Raw genomic sequence first — 27500 nt, 5'->3', positions numbered from 1 at the left:
TACCAATATCAACACATTTAATGCATTTAAAGGGGTTCTTACCAAAGACACAATGTCCAGCAAGAAATCGACTAGTAAGCAGAAGTTGATAAGTGGCAACTCTGGTGGATTACTGCTGTCATTAGGAGTCTGGAGCCTGGCATGCAGTGTCCGCCTAGATAAAAACAGCACCATAATAGGAAATAAAGAACGAGCGTATATACTATATATTGACCTAACATATTATTACATGCATTAGGAGTTCTAGAATATGTAAAGTCTAATCTTCCAAGTGTAAATAAGCTGGCTGTGCATTTATAATAAATGTCTGTGCATTCCTGAGCTCAGCACTATACATTAGCTATTGGCAGTTAGCTTTGCTGACCAAAAACGGGCAGTTCGTTAAAAATAAAGATATAATATAAGCAATGCCCACAGTTCTTTTCCATGCGCAGTAAGCCTGGTTCATGTTTAGCAACAGGTATCTACTTTTCTGGCCAATTTGTAACAATTCTACAGGATTTCAGACCGTTTCCTATTGTCTGCTACCATGTTATCTTCGGACAGCTTCAAGTAGCAATCAGATTATTATTATTATTATACAGGATTCATATACTGTAGTGCCATCAGTTTGTGCAGTACAACATGAGGGTAGACAGTACAATTTATTACAGAAGGAATCTTTGTTTTTGGGTAAAATATAATTGCCATTGACCCTTCTATCCATGCCAAAGCCATAACAGTACTTACAGGACCCTATAACTCACTGTATGTTAAGCATGCACAGACATACAGACAGGGAGAGTCATACTAGGTTGGAGCGCCCAGCTCAATGCTTTGGATTTAGCTGCAAAGAGGTGCAGGATTCAGCGCTTATGAGCAGGCAGTGAAGCCTAAAACCGAATAGTGATCTAAAGTGAGCTAATCTGTGGTTTTCCTTTTGCCAAGGTAAGAAGTTTATTTGGGAAGCATGCATTTAGAGCGTTATTTATCCCTTACAGAACTCCATAAAAAGGTGATCCTTGCAGTGTTTTTCGATTTTAGTGTAATTTGTTAGCTATACTAAAACGTGTATGAAAACTGATGTAAACTTGCGTCTCCGCAGGTGAAATGTGCACATTTTTTCTGTATGTATGGTGTGAACGAGGCCCCAGTTGTGTTACACTGCACATTTGTATATGCACGTGTACGCAATGGTGTGGAGTGAAATAAGCACATAAAAAAAACTATATGTGGCCTGCGATTATCAGGTGCAAAATACAAAAAACACAGGTAACAGGAGCATGTAAATGAGCCCTAAATGTTAAGCTCTGAAGCCCCTTCAGCTAAAAGCACATGGCCCAGTGCTGGCATTAAAGTGAATGTAAACCTAAGATTTATTTCCTTTAAAATAACCTACATATACTTACCTGCTCTTTGTAATGGTTTTGCGCAGAGCAGCCCCGATCCTCCTCTTCACAAGTCCCCCACCGATGCTCCTGGCTACTCCTCTTCTCAGCCTGCCACAATAAAAAGCTGCTTCCTATTGTGGGACACCTGAGGGCTCGATCCCGAGCTGTGCTCTGTGTGTCTATGAACACACAGAGCGCTGGTTGGCCCCACCCATGCTCTCTACTTAAAGCGGGAGTTCACCCATTTGTAAAAAAAAAAAATTTCTCCCCTTAGCTTCCTGCTCGTTCGGTCTAGGGGAATCGGCTATTTGTATTAAAATATGAGCAGTACTTACCCGTTTTCGAGCTGCATCTTCTTCCGTCGCTTCCGGGTATGGGTCTTCGGGAGCGGGCGTTCCTTCTTGATTGACAGCCTTCCGAGAGGCTTCCGACGGTCGCATCCATCGCGTCACTCGTAGCCGAAAGAAGCCGAACGTCGGTGCGGCTCTATACTGCGCCTGCGCACCGACGTTCGGCTTCTTTCGGAAAATCGTGACGCGATGGATGCGACCGTCGGAAGCCTCTCGGAAGCCTGTCAATCAAGAAGGAACGCCCATTCCCGAAGCCCATACCCGGAAGCGACGGAGAGGATGCATCTCGTAAACGGGTAAGTACTGCACATATTTTAAAATAAATAGCCGATTCCCCTAGTAAAAACGAGCAGGAATCTAAGGGGGAAAAGTGCCCTCTAAGGGTGAACCCCCGCTTTAATGCCTGTGATTGGCAGCAGCAGGAGCCAATGGGTCCCGCTGCTGCCTCTCAGTCCAGTGGAGAAAGTGAAGAGAGCCGCTGCTGTCAGGCACATCGCTAGATGGAGATGGGGCTCAGGTAAGTATAAGGGGGGCGAGCTGCACCCAGAAAGGTTTTTACCTTAAAGCGGAGGTTCACCCTAAAAAACAACCATGTACCATCCCATCCAGCATACTAGCTACAGTATGCTGTATTTAGAAAAAAAAAAAAAAAAAAGGAAAATTTGTCTTTTAAAAAAATGACAACAAAAAAATTGTCTCATTAAGACGCTGGGCGGGACTGACGTTTTGACGTCACTTCCGCCCAGCAAAGCTATGAGGACGGGTGGGGGCCATCTTGCCCTCACTCAAGTCCTCACACACCAGGCAGCAACATCCGATCTCCTCCGCCGCTACCGACGGCTCCGGTAAGCGGCGGAGGGCGCGGAAGAGCGGCGGGGCCCCTCTCCCACCACCGATAACGGCGATCTCGCGGCGAATCCGCCGCGGAGACCGCCGTTATCGTTTACAGGACCGCTCACTGAAAAGATGGATACCTCGGTTGTGGCAGCAGCTGCTGCCGTTACCGAGATATCCATCTTTAAAAACAGGACGTATATATACAGTGGGCGGGCGTTAAGTGGTTAATAAGTGTCATCTGGAGTTTAGCTTCAATTTGTTAATCAAGTCCATCCAAATCTGCTAGTCTACCCAGAATGACAATGCTGCTGTCCACAGGTGTCTTTGTTGCTCCTGCATCTAGAGTTAAAGCGATACAAAACACGCACTGTTTAATTTACATTGTCCCTTCTATTTCTGTATATGGATGATGGTACTTATAGTACCTTTTCCTAATTGATATACAGCTGTCACATGACCTAGATCTTTCCCAGCCTGTGTGCAGAGAAACATTGGCAGGAGGAGCTTCTAGTTCTCTGCTGCTGGTCACATGTAAAAAAAAACAAAAAACAAAAAAAACAGCCTTTGGAATAGAGGAGTAAAAATAAATAATCAATAAATTGTTTGAAAATGGTCATACGATTTTTTTTTTATTATATATATATATATATATATATATATATATATATATATATATATATATATATATATATATATATTAAGGGATTAGCTCGGTAGTGGGGTGTATGACCCATTGGATGGGTTCACTACACACTGAATTTATACAGACTACAAACAGGCAGTCGAAGACGGTTGAAAATAAAGATTTGGGTTTATTCTTCCATCTTGCTGGAAACAAGTGCAAGCATCCAAACAGCATAAACAAAATCAAACATAAAATAAACCCTGGCCACTTGGGGTGTCTACCTTCCACACAGGAACCTATCTATGGAATCTGGCACAGCCTAGTGCTGGGCAGACACTGCTGGTCATACAGCAGGAAAACAATAGTCTTTTGATTTTTATCACACAGAAAAATCAATCCTCTCCCCACCTCTTCAGAAGACTTTCAGTACACTGCTCTCCTTTCTCACAAAGCCTCATAATGCAGCAAATCAGTGGTAATCCTCTGGACTACTTATAGAGGCCTTAATTGCCTCATTCTAAACAGCTGAAGTTTTCCAACGGCCTTTAGCCTTTTCTGGCTACATTTGCAGCCGACCCCTAATAACAATTGGCGTATTGTCTAAACAAGGCAGAAATGTATGTCCCATCTGTGACAACACCCACAGATTTACCTGACTTCCTGTCACAATATATATATATATATATACACACACATACATATATATATATATACACACACACACACACACACACACACACATTATATATATATATATATATATATATATATACACACATACATACACACACACGAGAAATCAACACTCTTATTTTTTGACAATAACATGGTGCCAGTCTGTGTCTTAGAAGAGGGAGGTGAAGCCTCCATTAATCTACAGGTAATATCCCACCACCATTGTGTATAGCTGGTTAGTGGGCATGCAGGAGGAGGGAGGGAGTGCGCTGTTCTTTACCACTGTGTATACGCCAACATGTAATTGGGAGGAAATGCTCAACATAGAAACTCACTGAAAACTGAGCATGTGCAGAGTTGCCACCACAGCTGCAAAATCTCTAGCTGAATTGGGGACATGAACAGAATGTGGATATAGAAAGCAGCAGGATTAACCAGGTTTTTGCATAATTCAGGAAATAAATCTCGTAATGACTGAGTATGAACAGCATGTAATACACAATTTGTTTAGAGTTTTTATGATGTGAGCTTAGTGACCCTTTAAGACACTCTAATGCCGCGTACACAAGATCGTTTTTCAGCATGTCGAAAAAACGACGTTTTCCCAACTTCATCATTAAAACGATGTTGCCTACACACCATCGTTTTTAAAAAATGATCTAGCAAAGCGCGGTGACGTACAACACGTACGACGGCACTTTAAAGGGGAAGTTCCATTCGCCTTTGGGCTGCTTTAGCCGATTCCTTGTTCGTAAAAGACGATTTGCGCTTTTCTGTCTGTTACAGCGTGATGAATGTGCTTACTCCATTATGAATGGTAGTTTTAACAGAAAGAGCGCTCTCGTCTCATAACTTGCTTCTGAAGCCCACACACGATCATTTTAAATGATTTTTTTGAAAAACTACAGGGCAGATTCACGTACAGCCGTGCAAAATTGTGCTGGCGTAACGTATCTGATTTACGTTACGCCTCCGCAACTTACACGGGCAAGTGCTGTATTCTCAAAGCACTTGCTCTGTAAGTTGCGGCGGCGTAGCGTAAATCACCCAGCGGAATTCAAATTCGGCGGGTAGTGGGCGTGTATCATTTAAATCAAGTGCGTCCCCGCCCTGAACGAACTGCGCAAAATATCCCAGTGTGCATTGCTCCAAATGACGTCACAAGGACGTCATTGGTTTCGACGTGAACGTAAATGACGTCCAGCCCCATTCACAAACGACTTACGCAACTTTTTCAAATTTTGCGTATCTAGCTAATTTGCATACTCGCGCGGAATTCGACGGAAGCGCCACCTAGCGGTCCAAAAAAAAAAATGCAGTTTAGATCCGACGGCGTAAGAGACTTACGCCTGTCGGATCTAATGAATATCTATGCGTAACTGATTCGAAGAATCAGTCGCATAGATACGACGGGTCAGATTAGGACTTACGACGGCGTACATGGCGCTGCGCCATCGTAAGTCCTTTGAGAATCTGGGCCTACGTTTTTTTAATGCCGAAAAATGATCGTGTGTACGCGGCATAAGACAGAGAGTGTGATACTGGCTGGATCAAATAAAAGGTTAAAATTACAAAAAAAAAAAAAAGACGACTAAATCTAAGGATTGTTAAACCTCAATATATTGCATTTTTGTTTTGGGTTTAGTTCTGCTTTAAGAAATAAAGAAAATAAACAAATATTTGCTCAGATGCAGTGAAGAAATTAAACCTGCTAAAAAGCCAAACTGATCCATATCATTTAAGCGCCTTCAAAATATATTTTAGTGTTTAGCTTGAGCAAAAGCTTAGGGGGAAAAGAATGGAAAATCACAATAATATGCAGCCCGCATCTCATCTGAATCAGAGGAGATTTGTCACTGCTTCGTTAATAAACACTGCCTAAAGGACAAAACATACCTGGGCTGTAATAAATCATTTGTACAGCTTGAGTGGTATTAAATAAAAAGCCAAGTGAAGTGGCATGTATTTACTCAATGCAATGCACTTGTGCCTACCTGCAGCATTCTTCAAACCAGCGTGCAATGTAATCCCACATGTAATAAGGCTCAAAAGAGTTAAACAAAAGGTTGGCTGTTTTAATGAGCTCCGCGGTCCTTTTGTTTTCCCGTAATTTACTGCAACAAACAAATAAAAAAGGCACTGTCATCATTTTAAGTCACAAATTAAAAGCCCCAAAGGAGTTGGCACAGAAGGTCAAAAGGAGGAGAAAATTAGGAACAAATTGTAATAACTGCCCCTAATAATCTACCCATGAAAATGTCCATATAAAAAGGATCCGATTGTGTCAATGTAACCGCAAAACATTGAGAGAGACAAGCAAAAAATATTTGTGTATCTGTGTATAGATGACCTTCAAACACGGCCGTTTATCCAATGTGCTGTAATGTACATGTATGTACCGTATTTTTCGCTGTATAAGAGTTGGGAGTTGGCGCGTCTTATACGGCGAATAGACAAGTTTACCTCTCCGATCGGTGATCCGAACGGGAACAGAACGCCGCCGCGGCCTTAGGAAAGACCGTGGCTTTGGCCTAGCTCCGGAGCCCGTCCTCCATCTTGGTACACCCGGCGGCGGTGCGCACTGACGTCATCACCCCTCTGCGCGCGGATCCTAACAGAGCGCGCATCGGAGGAACAGTGAGGTGTGTTGGACTGGCTATTAGGGGGCAGGGCAATGTAATGTTACTGGCTGTTACTACTATGTTGGGGGGCAATGTTACTGGCTATTATTACTATGTTGGGGGCAGTGTTACTGGCTATTATTACTATGTTGGGGGCAGTGATACTGGCTGTTACTGGCTATTATTACTATGTTGGGGGCAATGTTACTGGCTGTTACTGGCTATTATTACTATGTTGGGGGCAATGTTACTGGCTGTTACTGGCTATTATTACTATGTTGGGGGCAATGTTACTGGCTATTATTACTATGTTGGGGGCAATGTTACTGGCTGTTATTACTAATGTGGGGGCAATGTTACTGGCTATTACTAATGTGGGGGCGATGTTACTGGCTATTACTAATGTGGGGGCGATGTTACTGGCTATTACTAATGTGGGAGCAATGTTACTGGCTATTACTAATGTGGGGGTGATGTGATGGTGATGACCAGTGGGGGGCAAATATTTTACTACAGTATTTGGTTCAGAATCTTTTTTTTTCTAGATGTTCCTCCTTTAAAATTGGGTGCGTCTTATATGCCGGAGCGTCTTATACGAAAAATACTGTATATAGGACTGTTTATGCGCTCAGTGGATTCTACTAGTTTGGATGCAGCAAACAATTCATCGGAATATCCAATAAGCAAATTAGATTGTAAGTGCATTTCCTCAAAGTATTCAATAAAGTGATTGGATGATTCATTTATAAACTTTTGCACAGTTTAAACTAAATATTTCAAAAATGTAATCAAGTGCTTGTGTCATCAAGAGTTTATCATAATAAATAAATGTGACTTTAATCCATTCTTATATTATCCAATAAGTGAATAAATAAATCATCCAATCAGAGCAAAGGATTACTCAATTGAATCAAATATTCATGCCATCAAAAGTTCATTGTTGTAATTGTGATATAAGTCCATGCATGCTTTTATGAGCCATAATAACAGTGTTGTATTTATTTTTAAACAACCCATGAAGATGTCGGTTGTACCAGACGAAACACGCGTAGGGTGCAACGGACATCTTCAGGAGATGTCCGTTGCACCCTACGCGTGTTTCGTCTGGTGTAACAGACATCTTCGGTATCTGTTGCACCAGACGAAACACGTGTAGGGTGAGACCAGTGGCGTATGAGGTTGTACACCCGCTGTTGATCCCTGGTGTGGTGTGTTTTGCCTGTGTTAAGCCTCGTAAACACGATCAGACTTTGAGACAAAAAAAAGTGTGATGGTGGGATAATCCGGCCGTTTGTATGCTCCATCGGACAATTGTTGTCAGATTTTTTGACAACAAATGTGCGATAGCATGCTTTAAAATTTTCCAACAACAAATGTGTGGTGTCGTATTATCCGATCATGTATACACAAGTCTGCTGGAAAAAAAATCCAAAGTACAAAACACGCATGCTCCAAACCAATGCTAACCATAAGACAACATTAGCAGAACTTGCCCAAAAAGGTGGCACTAAATAGCTGGGGAAAAAAAAAACACACAGTTTTGCGTTTGTTGACCAACAATTCTTTGCCGTTTGTGTGCATTACAATTTCACAGCCAACGCCCTTCAGACAAAAGTCCTACGCTTTGTCCGAGGAAAATCTCATTGTGTGTACGAGGCTTAACTCTTTTTTGAGTATATCTACTATCTACAACTATATGGTGATTTGTTCTTTATACTAACAAAAATTACTTTGAGTTGCTGGATTTAGATAACCAGTGAAGGGCCATGGAGGTGGTGGAGACAGTGGTACCCTGAGTGGTGGCCCTTCAATTGGATGATTTATGTGTATCATTTGGAGACCATTACTGTTTGGTAAGGGAACTGGCACACTTGTCAATGAGGTGGTTTGGGATTCCTACACGTGGATTTTTATTATTTTCAAGATATCACATTTGGACTTTTATATATTTCTCTCTGAAGTTTACTTATTTGTTATGCATATATGTTAGGGACTGCCATTTTACCATTTATTTGATGCACATGGTTTATTATGTTTAACTATAAGTTATTTTTTCACACACATATTTTGTATTGATCACCAATTGATATTGGATTTGCCCACCTTTTATGGCTGCCAGGTAGGCTGTACGGGGCCCTGTGACTTGTAACAGCAGCCCTGGTGGTGGAAAATACAATTTGTGGCACATCACATGTGCTCTTGCTCCTTTTAGATATGGAGTACCTGGTGTTCAAACATATTTAAAGAGGAAGCTGTGCCCAAAAAAAAAATATATATAAATATATAAATCTCTATAGCTGATCTTTTCACCATTCCAGACTTGCCACACCTTGTTCTACACTTGGTGGAAGCGGCCACCTTGGTAGAGACATGACTTTTCTTTCTCATGTCAGAGTCTCCAGCAAGGAGAACAGTAGTGACATAACCAAATCTTAGGCTGAATCTTGTGTAACTAGCATTTGGAGGAAACAGTGTCTTTGATCTCACAATGCAGATATACAGCTATAGGGTTGTAGGCATAGGAGTACCGGTGTCTAACCATTCTCATATACCAGAAAGTGAATTTTCTATTTTTTTAGAAGAACATTTAGGACAAAGGGTATTTTTTAAGGGTACTGCTTAGGCACAATTAAGACTTCTAAGTGATGCCTTCAACATAGCAATTTTTATTTTTATTTTTTTTTCGTTTAGGACCACATTATTTCTAATACAATGGCAACATTAAGGCCTCACGCAAACTGGACAATCTTTCAGCTGCTCCTAGGGGTTGCTGGCATTTTTTACCCTGCACGTTGGGCCACATAGGCTTTTAGAGGGGGGCGGGGGGAGAAACACCACAGCGTAGACGCACATTCAGCAGCAGCGTTTTGGTAGAAAAAACGTTTGATGCTTAGAAACGTGCATACATACGTCTAAAAGCATGTTAACGCTAGACATGTTTAGCGCTTGAGCATTCATTTATTTCAAAGGCCAGTATAAATTATTCTGGCCAATGAAATGAATTGGCAAATTATTCTGGCCAATTAAATGAATTGGCAAATTGGCACCTAAACACATTACACACTTACAAGTGTCAAGTGTTTTTCTGCCAAAATGCTCCTACCAGAAGGAAAGACGTCTACATAGATAGAGATAGAAAAATACCCAGTGTGCATGAGGTTTAAAAGCCATGACCAGGCAACCATTTATGTTTCACAGACAGAATTCTCACCGCTCCAGGTGAGCCTCGTGATGATCAGGGGTTGTTGAACCACCAGGGTGCTGGCAATGCGGTAATAGCAAAAAAACAAAAGAACAAAAGCTGGACAGCCGCACTCCAAAATTTTCTTTAAAAGAGATGTCTTTATTTTCAACTGTGCATACAGTCACTGCAAGCCCACAAAAATCAGTATGGCCAACGTTTCGCACTGGAGTCATGACCATTTATGTTTACTGATCGAAGGGTGCAAAATGGAATATGGAGAAAACATTCTGATATACTCTTAGTACCACCTGTATGCATAGCAAGCAGGCTTGACAGTATATGAAATGCAAAGAGAATATAATAAATTGCAGGTATAACCAATGCTATGGGGGTTATTTACAAAAGGCAAATCCATCTTGCACTACAAGTGCAAAGTGCACTTTAAATTGCACTGAAAGTGCATTTGGAAGTGCAGTCGCTGTAGATCTGATGGGACATACAAGGAAAATAAAAAACAGCATTTTAGCTTGCACATGATTGGATGATAAAATCAGCAGAGCTTCCCCTCATTTCAGATACACCCCTCAAATTTAAAGCGACTGCACTTCCAAGGGCACTTTCAGTGCAATTTCAAGTGCACTTTATACTTGTAGTTTGCACTTGTAGTGCAAAGTGGATTTGCCTTTCGTAAATAACCCCCAATGTGTTGAAAGCAGCAGCTAGTCCCAGCAGGGAAGTGGTTGGTTTAAATATGCCCAGAGTATAGGGGGAATATGCCATAGTTCAGATGTGGGCTGGACGAAACAAAAAGAATATCATGTCACAATGTTATGGCAGCATAATCTCCAAGGCCCCAATCACACTTGGCGTTTCTGAAATGCACAGCAAACGTGCGTTTTGCCACGCGTTTCAGAGAAGTACTACAAGCGAGTGGTTAACGTTTCGCTTTGCAGTGCCATTACTGTTAATGGCACCCTAAGAGCGAGTAGTAGACGCACGTTTTGTCACGCTGCAAACGCAACAAAATGCACTTAAAAAAACACATAACGCTCCACTTGGGGTGATTCGCCATGTGTAGGGCAACCCATTCATGCAGAATGGACAAGCAGAAACATTTAAAAAAAACGCACAGAAGAAAAAACATGAGAGGGAATGAGAGTTCCCACTACGCTCAGGTGTGCACCCTGTAAATTACAGCTACTGCCGTGTAGAGATACCTTTTCTGCGAATCAATTAGAAGCTGATTTAAAAGAAAGAATAATGGAACCTACCTACTTAGCTGTGCAGGGTCCTTACTAAAAGGTGCCTGTGTTTGAAGATCTAATTCTGCTTTACACTGGGTATACAATGTTCTGAATACTTCTATTAACACATCTTCCAGAATTGCAGGACCTGACAAAGAACGTACACAACGTTACATAAAACAATCAACTTGTCATGAACATATACAATACCTAATATATCTAAATCTGCAACAATTGTCAAATAAGAGGAGACGGCTACGGTTATAAAAGGGTCATTAGCTACCCGCATATGAATTTTAACAATATTTACCATACACAATACATTTTAAATTAGCCCAATAAACCTTATCTACACTCATTTAAAAAAAAAAAAAGTAAATATATAAAAAAAAAAAAGTAAATATAAAAAAAAAAAAAAAAAAGTAAATATAAAAAAAAAAAATAAAAAAAAAAAAAACAAAGTGCATCAAAGAATTTTTTTTTTTGTAAACATGGGGCATATTCTGCCTTTCCGTTTCTGCCAGATAATTTGCCGATTCGATCCTGCATGCCTATGGCCAAATCCAAAAGACTAGCATGTGAACAATATAGTCTGGTACTATTATCTCAGAACTGCCATAGTATGTGGTAGTATAAAACAGGAGGGAAAATACCAAGTTCAGGTTTATCCAATAGACTAATTAGGATCCGGAATGGTTTTAAATCTTGCATCAGTGCGTTTTCTCGGCTCGTTTCTTTTCCTTGTAAAATTCCCACCATAGCCTGGAATGAAAAGAAAAATACTGTGTTCATATTTATAAGGCTAATAGCAGTTATATTTTATAAAGAAAAATATAAAGTTCAACAGCCCCAGCAGTATACTGGTATGAAAGTTATTAGGATGTAACCAGAGGTGCCTACTTACAGTCACAATAAATAAGATACATATGTTATGATTGACGCTTTTCCAGGGACTTCTCCCTCTTTTTCAAATGCATCCAGAGGTATTTGAAAAAGTGGGCCAAGTCCCTGGAAACACATCATGCACACCCCTATCTCCTGACATCCACCAGGCATTTTAACAGCTGTCATCCTTGTGCACCCTCAGCATCCGCTAATATCAATATCTTGAGCTGGCTGGTGCCCTGCCATCCTTGGTCTCGGTTTGCTCAGTGATCCCTACAGCCTCACACTGATCACAGCTGCTTGGTCTAAGGTGTTCCTTATTCATGCTGTTTTATGCCAACTTAAATTTTAATAAAGTGATTTTTTATTTTATACTGACATCAGTGCCTTGCTGTTCGTTTTTTTCTGCATTGAGGTGATCCTAACCAGATCTTCTGCGGGAGTTGCACGGGTTCAAGTCTCAGTCCTTACTCCTGCTCAGCTATCCATCCATCCACCTCATCCCTTCCTCTACCTTGTTAATGGTCTACAGATAGAGATGAAGGTTCCGATGGACTAAGTGACTCTGCACTTCTTCTATGAGTGCCTTGTGTACTTGTACATTTTTTGGATTCGCTACACAAACACTTTCATGTCTTCCTTACACCGCAAGCATGTGAATGATCACTGTGCCCTCTCCTATTAGCATGCTTCTTGCGTTACAGAACTGAATGGCTTCTTGTGCTGCTTCTCCCTCTAGAAATATGAGCTCTGCTGTACAGGGGCTTGAAGAGGCTGATACCAAGTCACATTCAAGTACTTAAAGTGGTTGTAAAGTCAAAAAAGTATCACTGCAAGCCCCTCCGTTCTATCAAGCCATCCTATACAATGTAAAAATTTGTAAAAAACTATGCCTCATCTCAGATCTTTTCTGGCCAGTTATGTAACCTCCAGCCACCCTGCTCTTCCGATCTAAAAGCTACAGTGGGTGGGGCTGATGTCAGCCGGGGAAGTCACGTGTCTGCTGTGCTGTCCGCTCAGCCCCTCCCACCGCAGACCTTAGATCGGAGGAGGAGAGTAGCCGGTGGTTCACGGGACCGCCCAGAAAAGATTTGCGATAAGGTATTTAGAGGCATAATTTTATACAAACATTTACACTGTGTAGGATGGTAGTGATGTTTATTTACCTTTACTGCCAGCTACTAATAGTGGCAGGAGGGGATTGGAGGGGCGGCTCACACACACAGGCAGGGAGGGAGAGAGAAGAGCAGCGGGATGATGGAGGCACGCAAACTGACCACAGTGATCATGCATCAGCAGCCATGATTACCGTTGTCAGCACACTAGAGACACAGGATCAACCATTTTTTTTTTTACAGCTTAAAGAGGGACAGATTCTGTGCGGTTTAGCCTGCTTTTTTTTATTTTTTATGGTTACCTCTTTGTCTGCATTTAAATCATACTTTTTTTTTTTTTAAGAATGATATTTACTTAGCTGGGGCTAGCTTTTACACTGGGGCGCTGCGCTGGCAGGACATTAAAAAATGTGCTGCAAGCAGCATCTTTGGGGAAAGTGATGGAGCGGTGTATACACCACTTCTCCTGCCCATTGAAATTATTGGGTACCGCTGCCGAAGCGCATGCAAAAGCGCCTCGGTAGTGACGCTACATGGGCGCATGTAACCCTTTATTTGGCTGCTAGGAGGGGTTAAAAGCTGTCCTGTAAATGTATCTTTGAGGTAATTCCCCTTAGACAGCTGTCATGCAAAACATATTCCAATAGGAAGTTTTCCCCTGACTGCAACAAATTGCAAACTAACTGGTTTTCATAGGTGAGCACACGTCTTTGTAAACGTCGATTCTGAAGCCCAGTATTGTATTAGGTCAGACAAAAAAACAATGTGTTTTGAAAACAGGCATTTTCAATCTCTTGAGGTAAACAATAGAGGTGATCAATTATCACACCTGCTACTACTATTAATTGGAAAAGTAAAGAAGTACCCCATTATTTTTAGTGAAAATTTTAAATGCAATGAAAGCTCCACTGAAAGAAGGATGTTTACAAATAAAGCCATAATTTCAAACACATACTAATTACTGAATACACTCAATCCCCCTCCCCATTCCTCGCAACTATTTTTTAACAGATGTATAGTTTTCAAATACACACCTGTACTAAAAGGTCCTTGGAGAAGGTATTGAAATAAAAGCAGGCATGTTCCTCTGGGTTGCTTTGCCTTGTACTCCTTGGTCCTATAATAGTGCCGTTGTTGTCAAATCCTTAGATTAAAAAGTACACAAGATAAAATCAAAAAGTGCTTAACCAATCTAATGATAGGAATAAATACAGACAATCTTTGACAACTCACCAAAGTTGCATTTCCCATAATGACAGCATAGAGAAAATGACATTGGAATTAAAAGAATGGCTTACCAACTTCATACTGAACACCTAATTCTAATGGTGGTAATAGAGTTTAAATGGGAAATCTTGTTTTTCGTTTTTTAGAACCCGTCTATCCAAACAGTTGCTGCACTTTTTTAACTGCAATCATTCCCTCCCGACAGCTTGTCTCTTTGTTCACGTGAGCTGTTGGGCAGGAATGACCTGGCCACAGTTCATTAAAGTACAAAAAAGGAGAGAGCGCAAGTTCAGGGTTGTTTTTGGACGACGAACACGCGCACCTCTATTCCTTATTTAACAGAATACTGGAAACCAAAAATACTAGCTGCTTGGCTGTCATGCTAATTAAATTACGGTAATACTGTTTGAGGCCTTGATACAGGACAAGTACGTACAATAGATTACTTCTAATTTTAACATACAGTGGATATAAAAAAAGTCTACACACCCCTGTTAATACGTCAGGTTTCTGTCATGTAAAAAAATGAGACAAAGATAAATCATATCAGAACATTTTCCAACTTTAATGTGGCCTATAAACTGTACAACTCAGTTGAACAACAAACTGAAATCACTTAGGTGGTGGGAAGGAAAAATAAAATAATATGGCTGCATAAGTGTGCACACCCTTAAACTAATACTTTGTTGAAGCCCTTTTGATTTTATTACAGCACTGTGCATGAGTTTATCAGCACGGCACATCTTGACTTGGCGATATTAGCCCATGCTTCTTTTCAAAAACACTCCAAATCTGTCAGATTGTGAGGGCATCTCCTGTGCACAGCCCTCTTCAGATCACCCCACAGATTGTCAAATAGTTTTCTAGCAGAAGCCTGAAGGTTTTGTGCCAATATTGACTGGTATTTGGAATTGTTCATAATTCGCTTTACCTTACTAAGGCCCCTGTTCCAGGTGAAGAAAAACAGCCCCAAAGCAAGATTCTGCCACCATCATGCTTCACTGTGGGTATGGTGTTCTTTTAGTGATAGGCAGTGTTGTTTTTTTGCGCCAAACATATCTTTTGGAATTATGGCCTAAAAGTTCAACATTGGTTTCATCAGACCATAACACATTTCCCCACATGCTTTTGGTAGACTTCAGATGTGTTTTTGCAAAATATAGCCGGGCTTGGATGTTTTTCTTGTTAAGAAAACGCTTTCGTCTTGCCACTCTCCTGCATAGCCCAGACATGAAGAATACGGGAAATTGTTGTCACATGTACCACACAGCCAGTACTTGCCAGATATTCTTACAGCTCCTTTAATGTTGCTGTAGGCCTCTTGGCAGCCTCCCTGACCAATTTTCTTCTCATCAATTTTGGAGGGAGGTCCAGTTCTTGGTAATGTCCACTAATAATTTCTCCACTTGATGATGACTGTCCTCACTGTGTTCCATGGTATATCTAATGCTTTGGAAATTCTTTGTACCCTTCTCCTGACTGATACCTTTTAACAATGAGATCCCTCTGAGGCTTTGGAAGCTCTCTGCGGACCATGGCCTTTGCTGTAGGATGCGACTAAGAAAACGTCAGGAAAGACCTACTAGACAGCTGAGCTTTATTTGGGGTTAATCAGAGGCACTTCAAAATGATGGAAAGTATGTACTGACTCTTATATAGTTTGAATGTGATTGCTTAATTCTGAACACAGCTATATCCCCAGTTATAAGAGGGTGTGCACACTTATGCAACCACATTATTTTATTTTTTTTTCATTTTTACTCCCCCAAAAGATTTCAGTTTGTTTTTCAATTGAGTTGTACAGTTAACATGGGTGTGTAGACTTTTTATATCCACTGTACATTAGAGGTTAGAAACTTAAAATAATTAAGTAGGACCCAGCCAATATTTAATAGTTGGTGTAATAAATGTGATATACATTTTGCATGTGAGCCCCATCAGAGGATATAAATGAAAACCTCATCAAATTAGCAATACAATACTTTATTTTAACATTTTATTAAACATTTTAGGTTTCTGTTTTCTTTCATTTATATTGCACCTTCTCATATTTCCATTAAGGATGAGATTGCATTTGCCAATTCATACTAAACGTATACTCTTTAAATGCAAAAACACAATAATAGGAATGGTCATTACTCTTTTAGTGTTTATTATTTATTTATTTTGCACTTTGAGCACCAAGTGAGCATTTTGTCCTCCCGAGGAAACCATAAAAGTGGTAAAACATGTTGGGTTAAACTGGTTGTGGGAATCATTACTTATATAGTAGTATCTATGAAAATAATTGTGATATGTGTATCTGATTCAAATACTATATGCAGATATGTACACAGATAAAGACTGAGGGATCTCTACATATAAAAGACTCTAGACGTGAGGAAAAACAGTACAGTGATAAAAAGAATGTCAGTTAAAAAAAAAAAAAAAAATAGCACATGGACATCTCATCCTGAGGCTCAGTTTACACCTATGCAGCTGTGACAGTGTCTGCGTGTTTTTGCATGACTATACACTTCACATTTAGGGTAGCCCGATTTAAATTAAAGTACATTGCATTGTGTTTCAGAAATCTTTAATCCTGTTTTTTTTTTTTATTATTTTACCCTTAAAAGGAAGATAGAATTTCTTCATGTTGCACCATAATGTGTGCAAAAGTAAATGAGGAGACGCAGACTATAGGTGGCGCTACACTTAGAAATTACATTATCACATAAATGTACTCAATCAATGCTGTACATATATCAAAGAAATGTTTTGAATTTTGAATGGTCAGTACATTCAAAAACTTTCCAGACACAGTTTGAAGTTTAGAATTTTTTGAAGGATCAGCAACAATATAATTGGTATTTATAATAATATTTTTTATTATTTTTATCATTATTTTTGACTTTTCAGATTTGTTTATTTTTTTTCCCCCCTGGAGTGCATTTGATTCTTTTTTTTTTTTGTGTTTTCTGCTTTTTGGCCGCAGTGTAATTGTTTGATATAAACAAGGTGGTGGTAACTTCAAAAGATATCCTCAGAGAAATAAGAGGTCATCCACCCATAACCTTTATGTAATTTTCACTTTATATTGTAATTATTACCTACACTGCCTAGCAATTTAGTGGACACTGTAAAATAAATGTGCATCTAATATTCATAGACTTGACTGCATACACTATATACAATGGGCCAGATCCAGAGAGAATTACATCCGCGCAGCGTATCAGAGATACGCTACGCCGCCGTACCTTACCTGGCGGAATTTCGAATCCCCAACGATATCGCGCCGTAAGTTACGGCGACGTAGTGTATTTCTGGTGGCGGAATTAAAATCGGCGATTAGGGGGGCGTGATTCATTTAAATGAAACGCGTCCCCGCGCCGAATGAACTGCGCATGCGTCGTCCCGAAATTTCCCGCCGTGCATTGCGCTAAATGACGTCGCTAGGACGTCATTTTTTTTAACTTAAACGTGAGTTACGTCCATCCCTATTCACGGACAACTTACGGAAAAAAAATACAAATTTCAAATTTCGACGCGGGAACGACGACCATACTTAACATGGCAAGTCTATCTATACGCCGCAAAATACCAGCTTTAACTATACGCCGGAAAAAGCCGACTACAGACGACGTTAGAAAATGCGATGGCCGCGCATACGTTCGTGGATCGTCGTAAATCGCCAATTTGCATACCCGATGCGGAAAACAACGCAAACTCCACCCAGTGGGCGCCGAAGTATTGCATCTAATGCCGCGTACAGACGGTTGTTTTATGCGATGTAAAAAAACAACGTTTTTAAAAACTTCAATTTAATTGACCGTGTGTGGGAGAAAACGTCGTTTTATGTCTTCTGAAAAACGACCAAAAAAAATTGAAGCATGCTTCAATTTTATGTGTCGTTTTTCAAAATGTTGTTTTTTACTTCACAGAAATTGACCGTGTGTAGCAAAAAACGACGTTTCAAACGACGTTTTTACACCCGCGCATGCCCAGAAGCTAGTTATGAAGCGAGCTTCAATGGAAAAACGTGGTGAACGTAACCTCGCTTTGCTAGAGCATTGTGAAAAAACAATGGTGTGTAGGCAACATCGTTTTTGAAAATTGAAGTTTCAAAAACGTTGTTTTTTACTTCACAGAAAACGTCGTTTTTTTACATTGCATAAAACGACCGTCTGTACGAGGCATAAGATCCGAAGGCTTACAAAGCCGTACGCCTGTCGGATCTTACACAGATGCCGTCGTATCTTGGGTTGAGGATTCAAACTAAAGATACGACGCGGGAAATTTGAAAGTACGCCGGCGTATCAGTAGATACGCCGGCGTACTTGCTCTGTGGATCTGCCCCAATGTGGTTTTTTTTTTTTGAGTCTATATATTAGCTTTCTGATCATTTTTATGCAGGTAAGGTTAGCTCAAATATAGAGTTTTATTTTTTTTAGAAAACGTCATATAAATAAGAGAAATATATATGCTGCCATTGTAGATTTTCTTGCAAAAATGCTAGCTACCTGGCTGTCATGCTAATATTTTGGCTTCAATGTTTTCTGAGTCACTAAAGCATCCACATTAGGAGTGCTCACTTTATTGGATACTAAAACCAAAAGGATCAACATGATATTTGTGAAGCTAGAAAGGACAGCAATGGCAACCAACATTTTTCTTTTAATAGGCTCATTTTTTGCTTTCTAATTGAATGCAATGAGAAAACAATTTGCTGGAGCTTTGACAAAACTAGGTAGATAATTGCTTTTCAGGTTATTTTATTAACGTTTCATGAGTCAGGCACCTGATGTATGAAGATTATCTAGTGGGAAAGCGCATTTCAAAATTTCCTACTGAATTAGAGCATGAATGGACCATCATTGGCTTTTCAATCTAATAACAATCTGCACTAATACCATTTCGAAAGGATGACATTAGAACAGTGTTTCTCAACTCCAGTCCTCAAGGCGCCCCCAACAGGTCATGTTTTTAGGCTGTTGCACAGGTGATTTGATTAGTTTCACTGCATTGGTAATTAACACAGCCGTTTCATCTGAGGGAAATCCTGAAAACATGACCTGTTGGGGCGTCTTGAGGACTGGAGTTGAGAAACACTGCATTAGAACACATATTTGGCTCTCAAACAGCCTTTTCTATTATACCCCCCGCAATATGGAGTTCACATGCTTACTAGACCATCCACATTTGTCAAAGTTGCCCGTCACTGAAAGACTGTCAAATCAACTGCAGATTGGGCCGCCCACTACCAATAAGCTCTTGAGTAGTCTGATGTGCAAATTCTGAAAGAATGAGCTTATCTGTTTTAACAAAATAATTCTGTAATAGGAGATCCAAGAAACGACAGCATCTTTCTGGCACAAAGCAACACAAAGTATATCACAAAAAACACATAGCATATTAATTAATATAACCAGTTATTTGTCTATAAGGCATTTACAAATATAATAGAATGAAATTTTACCCCCAAAGCTATGCAAAACACAGCACTGAACAAGCTTACCCAGGAGCCATGCATAAAGCCGCCGATTTAATGACATATCTCTGCGCAAGACCACACGCAGTGCTGCTGACAGGATCCGAATCATATCGAGACGGGTTGCCTAGGTAACCAAAGAACAATAAATAAATAGCCCAAATCACTAAAATATTTTAAGATCATACAGTGCTGTGAAAAAATATTTGCCCCCTTCCTGATTTTATATATACGTTTTGCTTATTGGTCACACCAAAATGATTCAGATCATTAAACGAATTTTAATACTACACAAATATAACCTGAGTAAATACAAAATTATATTTTATATTACATTTTAAAATTATGATTTTATTTATTAAGGGAAAAAAAGCTGTTCAAACCTGCTTGGTGAAAAAGTAATTGCACCCCCCCATTTCTAAATCACGAATGAACTCTGATTAAACTCTGCTTTCAAAAAAATGCGGTTAATTTCACTTGCCACACCCAGGCCGGTTTACTGCCAGACCTGTTGAATCAAGAAATCACTTAGATAGTAGCTGTGTGACAAAGTGAAGCAGGCTCAAAGATCTCAAAATGCAACACATCATGCTGTGATCTAATGAAATTCAAGAACAGATAAGAAGGTAATTGACATGCATCAGCCTGGAAAAACTACAAAGCCATTTCTAATGCCGCGTACACACGATCATTTTTCGGCATGAAAAAAACGTTGTTTTTCAAAAATGTCATTTAAAATCATCGTGTGTGGGCTACACATCATTTTTCAGGTTCTGAAAAACGACAAAAAAAAAATTTCAAACATGCATCATTTTTTAACGTAGTTTTAAACGATGTAGTTTTTCGGGTTGTAAAAAATGATCGTGTGTGGGCTAAAACGAAGCAAGTTATGAGATGGGAGCGCTCGTTCTGGTAAAACTACCGTTCATAATGGAGTAAGCACATTCATCACGCTGTCTTTTACTAACATGGAATCAGCTAAAGCAGCCCAAAGACGAATGGAACTTCCCCTTTATAGTGCTGTCGTACGTGTTGTATGTCACCGCGCTTTGCTAGATCATTTTTTAAAAATGATGGTGTGTAGGCAACGTTGTTTTAATGATGAAGTTGAGAAAACGTCGTTTTTTCGACATGCTGAAAAACTACGTTTTTTTTTCATGCTGAAAAATTATCGTGTGTACGCGGCATAAGGCTTTGAGACTCCAGCGAACCACGGGGAGAGCCATTATCCACAAATGGAGAAAACAGTGGTGAATTTTCCCAGGAGTATTTGTATCTACTCGGGTTATCTTTGTGCAATATTATTTTTTTTTTTGATGATGGCAATCATTTAAGTGTGACAAATATGCAAAAAGATAAAAAAAAAAAAAACAGAGGAAAGGGGCCATTTCTTGTTCACAGCACTGTAGTTGTAAATATGCCTGTAACCTAATATACTCCTAAACCAGGGATATGCAATTAGCGGACCTCCAGCTGTTGCAAAACTACAAGTCCCATCATGCCTCTGACTCTGGGTGTCATGCTTGTGGCTGTCAGTCTTGCTATGCCTCATGGGAATTGTAGTTCTGCAACAGCTGGAGGTCCGCTAATTGCATATCCCTGTCCTAAACTATCACCAAAATTTAAATGAGTCCATTGTTAGTGTCATAACTCTTCAGCCACTATAGAACTATTAGACCCCTTGCACACCGAGGCTCTTGTGAGGCAGTTTAGCGGTAAAAATGGCGCCTGTAAAGCACCTCTCATGTCTCCCCGATGTGAAATCAATGTGCTTTCACAGTGGGGTGGTGGTCTTGCGGAACGTTCTGAAAAGTCCTGCAAGTAGTATCTTTTGGGGTAGTTTGGGAGTGGTGTATATACTGCTCCCAAAACACACTGCCCATTGAAATTAATGGGCAATGCTGTAATGGGCAGGGCGTTTTGGGAGCGCCATTTACAGCGCAAAGATGTTGCTTGCAGGACTTTTGTAACGTCTCACAAGCGCACCGTCCCCTGTAAAAAAACACACTTCAATAAATGGGAGGTGGTTTCAAGTGCTTTTTTTTTTTTTTTTTTTAAGAGGATATTTCTAGCGCTAACGTTCCTGAAAATCACCTCAGTGTGAAAGTGGTCCAGGGTCTAAATCTGGCCCTAGCTGGAGTGCTTTACACAATCACCACAAAAAACAATGGGCTTAACGAAACATGTATAGTTTGTTCTACAAGGGAAAATGTCTAAGTGACATATGGCAGAAGGGGGTCGGTAATAAAATCATAATTTCCAACACAACAGATTTATAAAATATAAATGCTAATTGGAAGCAAACAGGATAATAACAGCAGAGCTTTCTAGACATAACACAGAGAGAAGCTCAAGAGGGACTAAAATAGCTTTGTGTTACCAGGGCACACATTACAGAACACGTATGGTCATGACAGATTTGTGTACTGTATGACAGAACAAGGCTTTAAGTGTGAGTAACAGAAATTCCTTCTCACTATAGCAGTGGTTCTCAACCTTACTAGTGCCGTGACCACTTGATAAAATTTCCCAAGTAAAATTATTTTCGTAGCGTGGTTTGTCAACATCCAAGGCAAGACAAGTAATTTGTGCCCCTAACCCACGGACATTTAGCGCTCCCTGAGTCCCTTCCACTCGTACAATATTACCCATTATGGTACATTTGAGGATGTACCTCTCTATCTCTTTGTTCTCCTTTCTTTCCCTTTCCCCTCTCCCCATCCCTCTCTCTAGCCATCTTTCGCTCCCTTTTTCTTTGTTCCTTCCCCTCTTTTTCTCTCCCTTCCATGCATTCTCTATTTTTATTTCTTCTCTTATTTCTTGGTGGGGTTAGTAGGATCAGTGGCGGTGCTGGCGTGGAGTTCTGATCAGTCAACTTAGGTGCTCTTAATCAAGGTCATCTGCTGATCTGAGAACTGTAGTGGGGACTTTTAATGGCAACTATAATCACAGGTAGTGTTACTCACTGTGTCTCCGCATTCACGGTGTCTCAGATTTTTTAGTGTCTTGTAGCAGTGACACCTATGCTGAAATCAGGAGATAGGGTCTCCTCCAGCCTCTCCCACTTCACATTCCTCATGTCAGCTGACTTCTAGTCTCTGCCCCCCAGCCATGCTGTGAACTGAATGGGCGGCTGAGTGGGTGGCTGCGGGCTTCAGGAACAGCCCATGATTTGGTGGCCCCCTGGCAAATCATCATTTGACCCCCAAGGGGGTCCCGACCCCCAGGTTGAGAACCACTGCACTATAGGATTGTAAAGGATGAGAAGCTCCATTTTCTGGGGAGACATAAAAGAAGAAACATTTTAACATGCTTTGCCCCTGGTAGGCTTCTAATGTCGCTTTAGCCATATTGGGCAAATGAAGATAGAGCCTATTTACCTACCAAATGGGCAGATTCTCAGCCTATTTGCTAGTTTTATTGCTAAAATGTCAGAAATGCATTTGCATCCCCCATGAAAATATTTATAGTTTGTAATCATGCAAGAGGATATCTTCCTTGGCACCCCCAGTAAGATAAAATGTGAGACTGGAAAAATTCAAGGCATCTAGCCCAAGTGAGTGCCTAACCATCTGAAAAGTTATATCATTCGGTCAGCTGATGGATTTGATCCATGAATCCCTAAAATGGCTCCAGAATGGAACTGATGGCTCCTGATCGATGCTTTAATAATATGTTAACCCCTGAAAGCAAGTTACAAGAAAACAGAAATAAACTGTATATGGTTTTCATATGGATGCCAAACTACAATAAATGAATGCACAATACCAGGTGGCATTATTTATGAAAGTCAAAGCAAAGCTGAAGTTTCTGTCCAACTAATCAGAATATTAGCTCCTATGTAAAATAGGGACCATGACTAGAACAATAGAAGCAGTTCCACTTCTGTTCTGTTGTTCATAAACCAACTCTGCTAATTTATGAGGTTCTTTGTATTTTACCAAATATTTCTTAAAGCGGAATTCCACCCAAAAGTGGAGATTCTGCTCAACTGTCTCCTTTCCCCCTCCGCTGCCACAATTGCCATCTTTCGGGGGGGAGGCAGGATACCTGTCTTTAACAGGTATCTTGTTCCCACTTCTGGGAGTCCATGCCACGGCCTGTGACGTCACCGCGGGGCTCCATCCTAATCCCCAACGCCGGGTCAGTAGGAGAGAAGAGCGGAGTGCACACGTAGTAGGGTTCCCAAGGTGAAGCTGTAAGGCTACACTGCCGAGTTCCCTTACCCGCAATGGCAGCGGCAGCACCTGACGGAAACATCAGCTGCGGTGCTGACATTGCTGAACTCCAGGACAGGCAATTGTCCGATTATTAAAAGCCAGCAGCTGCAGTATGTGTAGCTGCTGGCTTTCAATTTTTTTTTTTTTTATATTTTTGGGTGGACCTACGCTTTAAGAGAGTCTTTTAGAATCAAACATTGGCAATGGATAAAAAATTGCCTTTGTCACCAGTACCTGACTCATATGGAAGGGGAAGCAAAACAAGATGAGATCCAAAGTGCTCCTCTGAACCAGCACACTAGAGTCCTGCACAGATGTACTCACGGCTTCCACCTGAAACAGCAAATGCAAAATAAAAAATATATATAAATAGAAGACAGATAATATGCCAAAAGATATTATACAGAATTGGGCCCTAAAATATATGTTTAATCATGTAGAACCTTTGTTCCACACACAGGAAGAAATTGGTGTGTAAATAATTATACAGTAGTCACGGTAGGGTTTCCACGTTGTAATACAATGTTCAATGTTTTAGTAATTAAAGTGTCCCTTCAACCAAACTTTTTTTTCCATTTTATAAAAAAGTTTAAAAAACATATGCCAGGTTTTACTGACCCCCTTAAATGACACAGAGGACAGGGGCACATAATTTTTTTTACGGTTTACGAACCTTCCCCATACTTTAAAAAAAGGGTGACCAGAAGGAAGCCGCCTTCTGGTCACCCTGCACACAGCTGATCTCGGCCCCTGCTACTGCTGCCTAGCCCAAGACCTTTCAGGTCTTTTTTGAAGGATCCGAGCGACGTCTCCTAAATATGAGACAATCACGCCAGCAGTCCTAGCGCCAGGCAGGCACTTTTTCAAGTAAGCGGCCAATCGGCTTTTTTAAAATATGTTTTTTTAAATAAAAGGTAATGCACTATGAGATTCCCTCTTTTGTTTCTTATTGTGGTTCCAATCATTGGCATTACTATGCGTTCCAGATACTGTCTTATAGTGTGCAGGCACTTATACCTGCTCAGCGCATAAGACCTACTTTTCATTAAGTGGTCCAATCATTGTGGTAAGCACATTTGAATATTCAGAGCACTTCGGGTGAAGTCAATTAGCTGGTGAAGGTTGTTTTTCTACCTCCTGGAAATCTGATTGCATGATCACCCATAGAAGAATTTTCTCCTTTATGATCATTTCCTACTACAAACTTTATTTTCACTTTCATATATGGTGTTTTCAGCAGCCTAGCGGCAAATAATTTGGTTATTTTGTACATTTGATTATCTTTATTTATGGTTTATGTTTTTTTTTCATACTACATGTATGTAACATATTGTTTGAATGCGAGACTATTCACTATTGTTTTTGCAATAGATTCACTAGTATTATCTATTACCTGCTGTCCTTATTCAGGCAGGTATCCTATTATAAATTTTAGCGCCCTCAATAGCACCTTTACTTCCTCATGTCAGATTCCAGCAAGGCGAGCAGTAAGCGGCACAGTAGCGACATCGAGAAATCTTACTCAAAATCTACTGGCACTAGCAGTCACAGGAAGCCTAGGCCCCCCTCACTTTCACAAGGAATTCCCCCCCCCCCCAAAAAAAGGTACATTTTGTCATGGAACTGCTTAGGCAAAATATCGTTTCCGAATTTTCTCTATAACCTAACAAATAGTCACTTTTTGAGTTTAGTGCTACTGCATTTGAATAGCTGTGTGTTCCCCGCCGTGCCTCGTCATATATAGCCCCGTCCCCTTGTCCGGGCGCTTTGATTGGATGGGTGATCTATCTATGAAAGTGCCCGGACAAGGGGGATGGGCTATATATGACAAGGCGCGGCGGGGAACACACAGCTATTCAAATGAAAGCTGTAATGTTCCCCGTGCTGATGAACTAGGCGACGGCGGGGAGGGCTTGACTTGGCTTTCTCTGTGGGGACACATGGCTGCATCTGTGGGGACACATGGCTGCATCTGTGGGGACACATGGCTGCATTTGTGGGGACACATGGCTGCATTTGTGGGGACACGTTTAAAAAAAAAAAAGTATCGGTAATTGGTATCGGCGACTACATGAAAAAAAGTATCGGTACTTGTACTCGGTCCTAAAAAAGTGGTATTGGGACAACCCTAATAAATGGCATTGCTTGTCTTCCTCTGAAAATGTGGTTTGCTGGGTTTTGTTGGTGTTCAATACTTCTGAATCACAGACCCGGAATAAATATTTTGTAAAGGTGTCAATATTCCTCTTTTTTTATTCGAGGTCAGTAACACAAAATGAACTGGATCAATGAGATTAGCATGATAGCTAGGGAACTAGAGGTCAGCAATGAAAGCCAAAATAATTATTTTGTAACAGGTGCACTTTAATATATCTATTGTTTATTTGTCATATCTGTTATTATAGTCATTTTTCGAACACAAAACAACAAAGGTATGTGGGTGTTAAGTGAGGTACACGAGTCACCTTGGGCATGCAGCATAAAGAGACAACATCTCTGCAAACAGTCCCCCTCCTCGCCCTTCCCCTATTATACCTTACCAGCGCGCCCCTGCCACTCTCTTCTCCACAGCTGTTCACAATATCCGGCACTTCCCGCGGATGAAGAAGCATGTGCTTGGATCTAAAAGCCAATTGTTGGGCCAATGTACTGTCACATGACCAGAAGAGTGACACCATCACCCCCTTCTTTTTTTTTTTACAAAAAAAAGGCAATAGAATTTCTTAATACAACAGTACCATTAATTCAATGTCGCTTCCTATGATGTACAGCTGGTCTTCCATTGACAGTTTTCGATTCAGGTGTGATAAGACATAGGTGATGCCAGGAAGGCGCACAGCAGGGCTGGTGAGGAGACTGCCCCACAGGGCACTGTAGAAAGCAGACTGCTCCACGGCCGAGGCCACTTTCTCCAAGAGGGTGTTTGTTCTGAAAAAGGAATGTGTACATTACCCCAAAAAATAATGACATATACACAGATATATAAGCAAAATAGATACTCTACTATTGTATGCAGAGTAATCTTTTCCTTTATCTAGTCCTATCTTGTTTTTATGTAAGATTTAGTAAATAAACCCCATTGTGTACTTAAAAGTGGGGTATGCCTGTATTTAAATTGCTTGGGGCATTCTTATTTCCAGCTCGCTACAGTTTCTCAACTTTACTGACTAATGTAAGCAGTGCCTCCCTAGGTTTGCATTTACCAATATGGCAGCTGCTTCAGTAGGGCCCGGTGCTCCAAATACATGAATGTCCTGTTTTCACCATTAGGCTAAAAAATGGCAGTAATGTATAACGCAACTACAAAAATGTCTGGATCCAACTACAGCTAAACCTGAATTTTTACCTATAAAAAGTTAGTGTCCCTAAACCACATCATAAAAACTATCAATATTTTCTATATTCTGCAAAAGAACCTGGTTGATCCTGCTGATCTTTATCTTCAACTTCTGTCCATGTCCCCAATTCAGCTGTGGTGGCAACTCTGACATGCTCTGTTTTCAGTTAGGTCCCCCCCCCATTACATATAAGCAGACCATACACTGGTAAATAACACCCAACTCCCTCCCAGCTAAACACAATGGAGCGGGATATTACATATAGATTAATGGAGGCTTCACCTTCCTCCTATTCAAAGACAGGGGCATGACACAGCCTGTGACTGGCAAAAGAAATTCGCC

The 27500-nt window shown here is 40.6% G+C and overlaps 1 protein-coding gene across 1 annotated transcript in view; it reads right to left on the bottom strand.

Moving 5' to 3' along the window:
• The window catches only part of DOP1A (DOP1 leucine zipper like protein A), a 109003-nt gene that overhangs the window by 59726 nt on the left and 21777 nt on the right, over positions 1-27500 (bottom strand). The window contains exons 5-12 of the mRNA XM_040350015.1: positions 26559-26748; positions 24055-24153; positions 19628-19727; positions 13941-14050; positions 11560-11668; positions 10934-11054; positions 5852-5971; positions 43-154 (exon numbers count right to left, since the gene is read on the bottom strand). Coding sequence (XP_040205949.1) covers positions 43-154; positions 5852-5971; positions 10934-11054; positions 11560-11668; positions 13941-14050; positions 19628-19727; positions 24055-24153; positions 26559-26748 — 961 coding nt within the window. The remainder of the gene's footprint in view (positions 1-42; positions 155-5851; positions 5972-10933; positions 11055-11559; positions 11669-13940; positions 14051-19627; positions 19728-24054; positions 24154-26558; positions 26749-27500) is intronic.

Source organism: Rana temporaria, chromosome 4 (genome assembly GCF_905171775.1).
Source record: "Rana temporaria chromosome 4, aRanTem1.1, whole genome shotgun sequence".
In the NCBI taxonomy this organism is placed as follows: domain Eukaryota; kingdom Metazoa; phylum Chordata; class Amphibia; order Anura; family Ranidae; genus Rana; species Rana temporaria.
Note: the sequence above shows the minus strand (reverse complement) of the source record. Positions and strands in the feature narration are given on the sequence as shown.